Source organism: Thunnus maccoyii, chromosome 13 (genome assembly GCF_910596095.1).
Source record: "Thunnus maccoyii chromosome 13, fThuMac1.1, whole genome shotgun sequence".
Classification (NCBI taxonomy): Eukaryota; Metazoa; Chordata; class Actinopteri; order Scombriformes; family Scombridae; genus Thunnus; species Thunnus maccoyii.
In genome coordinates this window covers 1,465,698-1,475,626 of record NC_056545.1, presented here as the reverse complement: position 1 = coordinate 1,475,626, position 9,929 = coordinate 1,465,698, and the positions used below count along the sequence as shown (strand labels likewise).

The window sequence follows — 9,929 nt, the reverse complement described above, 5'->3', positions numbered from 1 at the left end:
TTCAGGAATAAGATTCACTTTATTTCAATAGTTTTTTTGGCCTAAAAACATTTGAGTCTCAGAAAAAAAAACCAACCTTTAAAAGCATCAGATGCAGTTTTAGTTGTAGAATATAAACTCTTCTCTTTCTCAGGTCATTAAAAAGTCTCCGAATGACCTCCGTGCTCCCAGACTTTAAAAAAAAACTGTGAATCTTTCCTTTAACCCCGCCTGCTGCCAGCCTGCTGACATGTGTAGGATCAATATATTCATATCTAAATATTTGTGTGTGAGTTTCAGGCTGCAGGAGCGTTGTTGTTGCGTAACAGAACATCCAGTAATCTGACGTCCATTTATCTCCATTTATTATGTATGATAAGTTTTCTGACTGACAGCATCTCTGCTGGGTTTTCTGCTTCGTCAGGGTGGAGAGAGAGAGAGAGAGAGAGAGAGACACAGCATGTATACCTCCACTTATACTCTCTCTCTCTCTCTCTCTCTGCTGGCTGTGTGCAGTGGATTGAAGTGAGAGAAACATTAACGGCAGGAGGAGACACAGCGGGAGGATACAGAGAGGCAGCGAGAGCGAGTCTGAGATGAGAGTATTTATAGGTGGAGGGATGAGGAGATAGAGAGAGAGAGAGAGAGAGAGGGGAAAGAGAGGGAGAGGGAGGGAGAGGAAAGAGAGAGAAGGAGGGAGGGAGAGGAAGGAGAGGGAGGAGAGAGACCAGAGAGAGAGAAATCCAGACACAATAAGAAGAAAAGGAGGACAAAGAGGAGCGAGAGACCATGCTGAGGAGGAAGAGGAGCGTGTCGTTTGGAGGCTTTGGATGGTAAGTGTGTGTGTGTGTGTTTGTGTGTGTTTGTTTGTGTGTGTGTGTGTGTGTGTGTGATTTGCATCCTTTGATAAATGGCCACATGATCTCATCACTTCTCACACACTCAGACTTTCGGAGGGTCTTTGAGTTCATTTCCAGTCAGAGCTGAAACAGAAGTGACATCACTGTGACATCACGGTCGCAGCAGCTACCCCCCCCCCCTCGTCCCCCCCCCCCAAAAAAAGAATTTAAAATTAAATTTCATGTTTAAATATGCATCAGGAAGTCCTGGTCACATCCTCAATGAGATAAACAGAGAGAAACGTATGAATGTATGAATCATGAACCATCACAGCTCAACATATTAAACCTTCATGTAAACACTAGTTATGATTTTAAACATTATTGATCTTCAGCTGCTCCTCTGACAGTCACAGTTTATATATGTTATAATGTTGAACATTTATTTATCCTTCTTAATGATGCATTTAGAACTTCTGCACAGACACGTTTTTAGCAATAAAAATGTATTTTCTGTCAATTTTATTGCCCCGATACTCCTTCAATTTATTTCAATATTATTTTTTAAACTGCGTAAACACGCTTTTGTTGCATTGAACGAACAGTATTTATGATTTTGAGAGTAATTTACCTTCGGTTGCGTCTCTTTGCAGCCGCGACGCGTCCTGATGATTCATCTGATCGGTCGTGGAGCTTAAAAATGTTAAAAAGTTCGTTCTGAGGTCATTAAAACGCTTTGATTCATCTGCAACTGATTGTTTAAGTCTAACATGATGCTTCAAATGTCTTGTTCTGTCTAAAATGGGCAGAATTGATTGATTGATTGGCTAAATAAACACACACACACAACATACAAACACATAAACATGTAAAGTAAGAAAGAAACTAAATAAACTGATGAAATGAGGACATTGAGCAGAATGAACAAAGTATTAAAATGATTAAAATGAGTTTTTCAGTTTTTCTTTCCTGTTGTGTCTCAAGATGAGAAGAAAAATTAACGTGGTTGAAGTTAAAATTTGACTTTTTTTTGAACGAGGTTTGGTTGATCCGTCGTCTGTGTTTCTGTTTCCAGTCGACTGACGCTGAACAAAACCTGTTTTTTCTGCTGCAGTTAATAAACAACTCTGTCTGTCTGTCATATACGTGAAAACAGTTAACAGAGTGAATTATATGTGCAGAGATGTTTAATCGTTCTCTACTAGCGTTTAGCTGTTAAAGGAGCAGTTTGACATTAGTTCACTGTCTTACTGAGCGTTAGCAGAGCAGATGGATTCAACTCAAACCTCCGTATAACAAACTGTAATTATAACGTCATGTGATGCTGTTGCCACCAAAAAGCTTTTTCCCAGCTGTGTCTCAAATCACATTCTGTTAGTACATTACGTACTTACTGGCGTAGGGCGCGAATTTCTACAGGATAGTGTTGTATCAAATCAAACACGGCTGTTGTGCACTTACCGGAAACGACGATCGCAAATTAGCATTAGCTAGCGTTAGCATTCGCGCTACCAAATCATTACAGACTGCTAAATTAACCCAAAAAAACATCCTGATGGTTTATATCTGACAACAGTCTAGTGGTGCTTAGTGATAAAAAACACATGTATAACTTATATGTTTATAATGTGGTGATGTTCACCGTAGATACAATGTACCCGGCTGCCATTTCCAGTTTGAAAAGTGGTCCCTCCCCTTCTGCTACGTAGCCAAGATGGCGACCATTGAGAGCGAGAAGTGTCCATAGTTCCACACTCAACTTTTTGACTGTTTTGAGTGCATTTCCCCATACTTCTCAGTGTGAACGCACTTATGCACTCAAAATGTGAAGTGTAAGTACAGAAGTGAAGCGATTTGAGACGCAGCATCTGTAAGTCAGTGGATACACAACCCAGAAGTTAACCTGGAAAACAGGAAGTTAGCCCGTCTCAGCCCCTGTAGCTCTACGGGCGCATAGAGCATCCGTCCATGATTCCACTCCGTCTGTCTGTTATGGTGGTAAAGCTACTTGGTAGTTAGCCTAGCTTAGCATAAAGACTGGAAGCAAGAGGAAACAGCTGGCCAGCATCTGTCCAAACCTGTAAAGATCACTGATCAACATGTTATATCTGTTAAATTCAGACTAAGTCTACAGCCGTGCTAGCATCTATCTATATATACTGTATATACATATAGACCTTCAGTTATGTAATAATTAACATTCAGCTGATTTAACATCTTCCCTTTAAAAAACATATTATTTTAAAACTTTAGCCAAAGTTTGCAATAAAAAGAACAAAAAATAGATGAATAAATAAACATACGTGTTTATTTTGTGTGCATGTGAGTTAACATGAACATAAATAATAATAATTGAAGCAGTACATTAATATTTGGTATAATAATATGGAAAAAAGAAGCAGTACATTAATATTTGGTATAATAATATGGAAAAAAGAAGCAGTACATTAATATTTGGTATAATAATATGGAAAAAAGAAATTTAGATTAGAAATAGAAATGTATAAATAAATAATAAAATAATAATAGAATATCAAATAGATAAACAAATTGAAAATTATGTCATAAAACTTCCTGCATGATGCTAAACACAAACACTGATGCTAAATATCGACATGTGATAATAATTTGTCACTTTTGTCGTTTTAAAATACTTTCATCTTTCTCATTTCTTTGTTTCTTCTTCTTTCATTTCTGTTTGTGGTTGTTGAAATGTTCAAAATGGCGGCTGCAGAAGGAAGCTTCTGCGTGACCGACACACTAAACATGAAGTTTACCGCTGATGTTTCAGATCTTTGACATATTTGTGGATATTTTCAGACTCTGGTTTGTGAATAATAAAGAACAAAAGGAGTCCACAGTAGCTGCTCTCTCTCATAGTTCTCGCCTCAGTAAATCTCAGTCTGCAGTCGGCCTGTCAAAACTCCCTGTGACCAGAATACACAACTCTGAGAGTGTGTGTGTGTGTGTGTGTGTGTGTGTGTGTGTGTGTGTGTGTGTGTGGAAACTCTTACACAAGCCTCCTTTTCAATCATTCACTCTCTGTTTTCTTTTTCTAATCTTTTTGCCTCCACCTGCTCGCTCCTCCTGCCACCAAACACCCTTCTTTCCTTCACAAACCTCCTTCTTTCCTTCACAAACCTCCTTATTCACTTCTATACCTCCTTATTCACTTCTATACCTCCTTATTCACTTCTATACCTCCTTCTTTCCTTCACATACCTCCTTCTTTCCTTCACATAACCTCCTTATTTCCTTCACATACCTCCTTATTCACTTCTATACCTCCTTCTTTCCTTCACATACCTCCTTCTTTCCTTCACATAACCTCCTTCTTTCCTTCACATACCTCCTTCTTTCCTTCACATACCTCCTTATTTCCTTCCATACCTCCTTCTTTCCTTCTATACCTCCTTCTTTCCTTCACATACCTCCTTATTTCCTTCCATACCTCCTTCTTTCCTTCCATAACTCCTTATTTCCTTCACATACCTCCTTATTCACTTCTATACCTCCTTATTTCCTTCACATAACCTCCTTATTTCCTTCCATACCTCCTTCTTTCCTTCCATAACTCCTTATTTCCTTCACATACCTCCTTATTCACTTCTATACCTCCTTATTTCCTTCACATAACCTCCTTATTTCCTTCACATACCTCCTTATTCACTTCTATACCTCCTTCTTTCCTTCACATACCTCCTTCTTTCCTTCACATAACCTCCTTCTTTCCTTCACATACCTCCTTATTTCCTTCCATACCTCCTTCTTTCCTTCTATACCTCCTTCTTTCCTTCCATACCTCCTTATTTCCTTCTATACCTCCTTCTTTCCTTCCATAACTCCTTATTTCCTTCACATACCTCCTTATTCACTTCTATACCTCCTTATTTCCTTCCATACCTCCTTATTTCCTTCACATAACCTCCTTATTTCCTTCACATACCTCCTTATTCACTTCTATACCTCCTTCTTTCCTTCACATACCTCCTTCTTTCCTTCACATAACCTCCTTCTTTCCTTCACATACCTCCTTCTTTCCTTCACATACCTCCTTATTTCCTTCCATACCTCCTTCTTTCCTTCTATACCTCCTTCTTTCCTTCCATACCTCCTTATTTCCTTCTATACCTCCTTCTTTCCTTCCATAACTCCTTATTTCCTTCACATACCTCCTTATTCACTTCTATACCTCCTTATTTCCTTCCATACCTCCTTATTTCCTTCACATAACCTCCTTATTTCCTTCACATACCTCCTTATTCACTTCTATACCTCCTTCTTTCCTTCACATACCTCCTTCTTTCCTTCACATAACCTCCTTCTTTCCTTCACATACCTCCTTCTTTCCTTCACATACCTCCTTATTTCCTTCCATACCTCCTTCTTTCCTTCTATACCTCCTTCTTTCCTTCCATACCTCCTTATTTCCTTCTATACCTCCTTCTTTCCTTCCATAACTCCTTATTTCCTTCACATACCTCCTTATTCACTTCTATACCTCCTTATTTCCTTCCATACCTCCTTATTTCCTTCACATACCTCCTTATTCACTTCTATACCTCCTTCTTTCCTTCTATACCTCCTTCTTTCCTTCTATACCTCCTTATTTCCTTCACATACCTCCTTATTCACTTCTATACCTCCTTATTTCCTTCCATACCTCCTTATTTCCTTCCATACCTCCTTATTTCCTTCCATACCTCCTTATTTCCTTCACATACCTCCTTATTCACCTCTATACCTCCTTATTTCCTTCCATACCTCCTTATTTCCTTCCATACCTCCTTCTTTCCTTCCATACCTCCTTCTTTCCTTCACATACCTCCTTATTTCCTTCCATACCTCCTTCTTTCCTTCTATACCTCCTTCTTTCCTTCCATACCTCCTTATTTCCTTCTATACCTCCTTCTTTCCTTCCATAACTCCTTATTTCCTTCACATACCTCCTTATTCACTTCTATACCTCCTTATTTCCTTCCATACCTCCTTATTTCCTTCACATACCTCCTTATTCACTTCTATACCTCCTTCTTTCCTTCTATACCTCCTTCTTTCCTTCTATACCTCCTTCTTTCCTTCTATACCTCCTTATTTCCTTCACATACCTCCTTATTCACTTCTATACCTCCTTATTTCCTTCCATACCTCCTTATTTCCTTCCATACCTCCTTATTTCCTTCCATACCTCCTTATTTCCTTCACATACCTCCTTATTCACCTCTATACCTCCTTATTTCCTTCCATACCTCCTTATTTCCTTCCATACCTCCTTCTTTCCTTCCATACCTCCTTATTTCCTTCACATACCTCCTTATTCACTTCTATACCTCCTTATTTCCTTCCATACCTCCTTATTTCCTTCACATACCTCCTTATTCACTTCTATACCTCCTTATTTCCTTCACATACCTCCTTATTCACTTCTATACCTCCTTATTTCCTTCCATACCTCCTTATTTCCTTCCATACCACCTTCTTTCCTTCCATAAATCCTTCTTTCCTTCTATACACCCTTAATTACTTCTATACCTCTCTATTTCCTTCCAAACCTCCTTATTCTCCTCTTCCTCTCTTTCTCCTCCATCATAACAGTATTAATACTGATTTTTTTGTCCCTCCCAGTTCACCTCGAGCAGCTTCCTTGTCATCTCTCCTTCCTCCCAGTGTTTAGACCGAGCCGACTAATAGAGTTGCGGTATTTAATAATGCAGGAGCGGCTTCAGGGCAACTGCAGGACTAGTTTATATTAAACACCCAACGCTCCACCCATCCCGCTCACCTCCACCGTTCCTCCCTCAGCTGCTCGTTCTGATTCTACGATCTGTTGTTGGATTAAAATAGAACAGGAAACGTTGTGTCAGCACTCCTGCCTTCACTAACGTTCTACTAACGTTCTGCTGATATTGTTGTTCATGTTAATGTGGTTATTTCATTTATTCATGTGAGTGTTAAAAATGTGCCAAAGGGAATTTTATGATCCGATGCAGGACAACATCATTTGTCTGTGTCTCCAAAACCGTTGAAAAATAAATATATTATATGATGTGACGATGCTGTTAAAACGTCATAACTTATATTTCTGTTACTCCTCAGTCTGATCTGTGTAGTAACGTGTTGGTCGTGGCTCGTAGTGATGAACCTACAGAGACTCTGCAGCTCCTCTCGGCTTTACGGAGCTTTATAGTGAGTTTCAGCTCATTGTTTATCTGTCCGGCTGCAACTTTACTGTTCTGGTTCACTCTCAGCGTCTCATAGCGTCGTTTTCAGAGAGTAAAAGCTGTAAAAAGCTGCTGTACACTACCTGCTCACAGTTAGCTGTAGACTAGCTGGTGAACATAGTGGAGCATTTAGCAGCTAAAGAGCCAGATATTTCCCTCAGGAGTTGGTAGAGAGTAAAAACAGAAGCTAAAAGAGAGTGAATATTGGACTTACATTCACCAGGTGGACAGAAACACGACTCCACATGAATGATAATGTTGCTCCGTAACTGCTGGATGTTGAAATAAGCAACTGTTTGCTAACAAGTTAGCAACAACTAATTTATAAACTGATAATATAACAAAAATGCTTCTGCTGAAAACAAGTGGACAAAAAACATCATGTCAAGCCGCTTGAACCAGATTAAAACTATAAAGGATCAAGAACAGAACCCTGAGGAACGCCACAAGTAATTATTGACGTTATCAATGTGACGATAATGTTGCTCCGTAACTGCTGGATGTGGAAATAAGCAACTGTTTGCTAACATGTTCAACATATCAACTTAAAACTGATGATGATGAGTCAGAAGTGTGTTCATGACTTGTTTCTGATGAAAACTAGAGGACAAAACATCAGTTAATGCAGGTTTAACGTCTGGTAAGGTTTAGGGAAAGATCATAGTTTGTGTTAAAATAAGTACTTTGTTAAAAGATTAAAGCACAGATGTAATATTACAGTATTCCTTCAACACCAGCGGACTCCTGATGGACAGTTTTAAAAAAAAATAGGGTGAAGATCGATGCAGCAGAATCAGAAATAGAATCTTGGTGCCTACATTACCCACAATGCAACTGGAGATTGGAATGTGTTATGCTAGTAGCAGCTAATGTAGCCTGGAGCTGCTAGCCTCCAGCTACAGAGGTCTGCTAACCTCACTTCTTTCTAACTCCACACCTCCAGATTTTTTTTTTTTTACTTTTCAAACTTGAAGTCTTCAGCCCCAACTGACGCCGACTCAAGTGACATCATCAGTGACATCATTAACAGGCTCTATACTACTTCTTACACAGAGAACACCTGGAAACACACTCTGAGGTGGAAAATCACTGTAGTTCACCTTCAAGGTCAGGGAGACATTTTCTGCTTTTATATCCTGTTCTGATGTCAGATGTTAAACAAGGTCAAAGTTCTCAAACTTGACGTATGTAGAAATGCTGCCTGCAAGTCAAAACTCAGGGCTTCAACCTGCTCTGAACGCTTTGTTTGCAACGTTTTTTTCTACCTTGCTGACGAGCTGACGTCAGCTCATCGCACATGCTCATAAATGGCCGTCTGTTCTGTAGCCTTGGTTGCTAAGGTGGTTGCTAAGGTGTTTCCATGTGTTGTTCAGCTCCAACATGTACGGATGGATTTGAGAAGTTGACATTTGGAGTAAAGAAGGAGAAAAAGAAGTGAAATCCTGCTACTATAGTTTGTTTACGTAGCCTCCGGAGCCGGAGGAAGCTTCCTGAAAGCTGACCAATCAGAACAGAGTGGGCTCATCAGGAGGCGGGGCCTTAAAGAGACAGGAGCTAAAACGGCCTGTTTCAGACAGAGGCTGAACTGAGGGGCTGCATAAAGGACCAGTAGAAGATAAATAAGGAGTTTTTAACTGGAAACCATACAAAGATATTCCAGTAGAGCCCCAGAATATAAATATAGAGCTGGAAATGTGCAGGTTAAAGGACCTTTGTTGTCATGGGTACAATAATAATCACATGGTTAACCTCCTCCCTACTTCTGCTCTGTAATAACATTATTTATAATTTGCTCCTGACAGAATTACTCCGACGTCACTGCAACATAAACGGATGTTATTTTGGGGAACTTGTTCAAACAGTCTCTGTTTAGGGTTTTTCCATTTTTCAAGATATTTAAAGACGTTTCACACGACACGATGTTGAATAAAAGACACGATAAAAACAACACAGTAAAGGCATAAATCTAACATTAGAAGCAGTTCTGAAACAGTCAGAGTCATCTCGTGGTTTCTGGGAGAATCTTCTTTAGTCAACACACACAGAAAGGGCGTGTGTGTGTGTGTGTGTGTGTGTGTGTGTGAGTGTGTGTGTGTGTGTGTGTGTGTGTGTGTGTGTGTGTGTGTGTGTGTGTGTGTGTGTGTGTGTGTGTGTGTGTGTGAGCAGACTTAGCAGCAGATATGAGTTATTTATGACCTGTGGGAGTTGAGTTTTCACAGAGTCATCATACATACAGGCTTTTAACGTTAAGGTCGTTCGCTCTCTCTCACTTTCCATCTTTACATTACTCCCTCTCTCCTCCTCCTCCCTCCTCCTCTCTCCTCCTCTCCTCCTCTCTTTTCTTTCTGTTCTTCTCCTCTTCTGTTTCCTCCTTGTTTCTTCTCCTCCTCTCCTCTTGTCTCCTGTTTCCTCTCCTTCTTCTTTTCCTTTCCTCTCTTCCATTCTTTCCTATTATCTCCTCCTCTCCTCCTCCTTTTCCTTCTGTTCTCCTCCTCTGTTTTCTCTCCTTCTTTCTTTCCTTTCCACCTTTTTCCTCATCTGTTTCCTCCTTCCTTTCCTCTCCTCTTCTCTTCATGTTTCTCCTCTCGTCTCCTGTTTCTTCTCTTCCCTCCTTTCCTTTTATCTCTTCTGTCCATTCTTCTCCTCTCTTGTTTCCTTCCTTCCTTTCCTTCCTTCCTCCTCTCTTCTGTTGAAACCCTGAAGTCAAACTCGAGTGTTAATGTTCACAGTTGAGTTAAATATTCAACCTTTCGTACATCCGTCTGCTGTTTGCGGGTTTCTGTTTTATATTTGGAGTATTTACAAAATAAAACCCAAAATATTTCTGTATTTTAACAATAAATAAACTGTAAAACTTTAATATCCAGTAATAAACCAGATGATAAACAGG

The 9,929-nt window shown here is 39.7% G+C and overlaps 1 protein-coding gene across 1 annotated transcript in view; it reads left to right on the top strand.

Moving 5' to 3' along the window:
• Positions 1-735: 735 nt before the first annotated feature.
• The window catches only part of LOC121910938 (rap1 GTPase-activating protein 2-like), a 55,226-nt gene continuing 46,032 nt past the window's right edge, over positions 736-9,929 (top strand). The window contains exon 1 of the mRNA XM_042432337.1: positions 736-812. Within this exon, the coding sequence (XP_042288271.1) occupies positions 769-812 (44 nt within the window). The 5' untranslated portion in view covers positions 736-768. The remainder of the gene's footprint in view (positions 813-9,929) is intronic.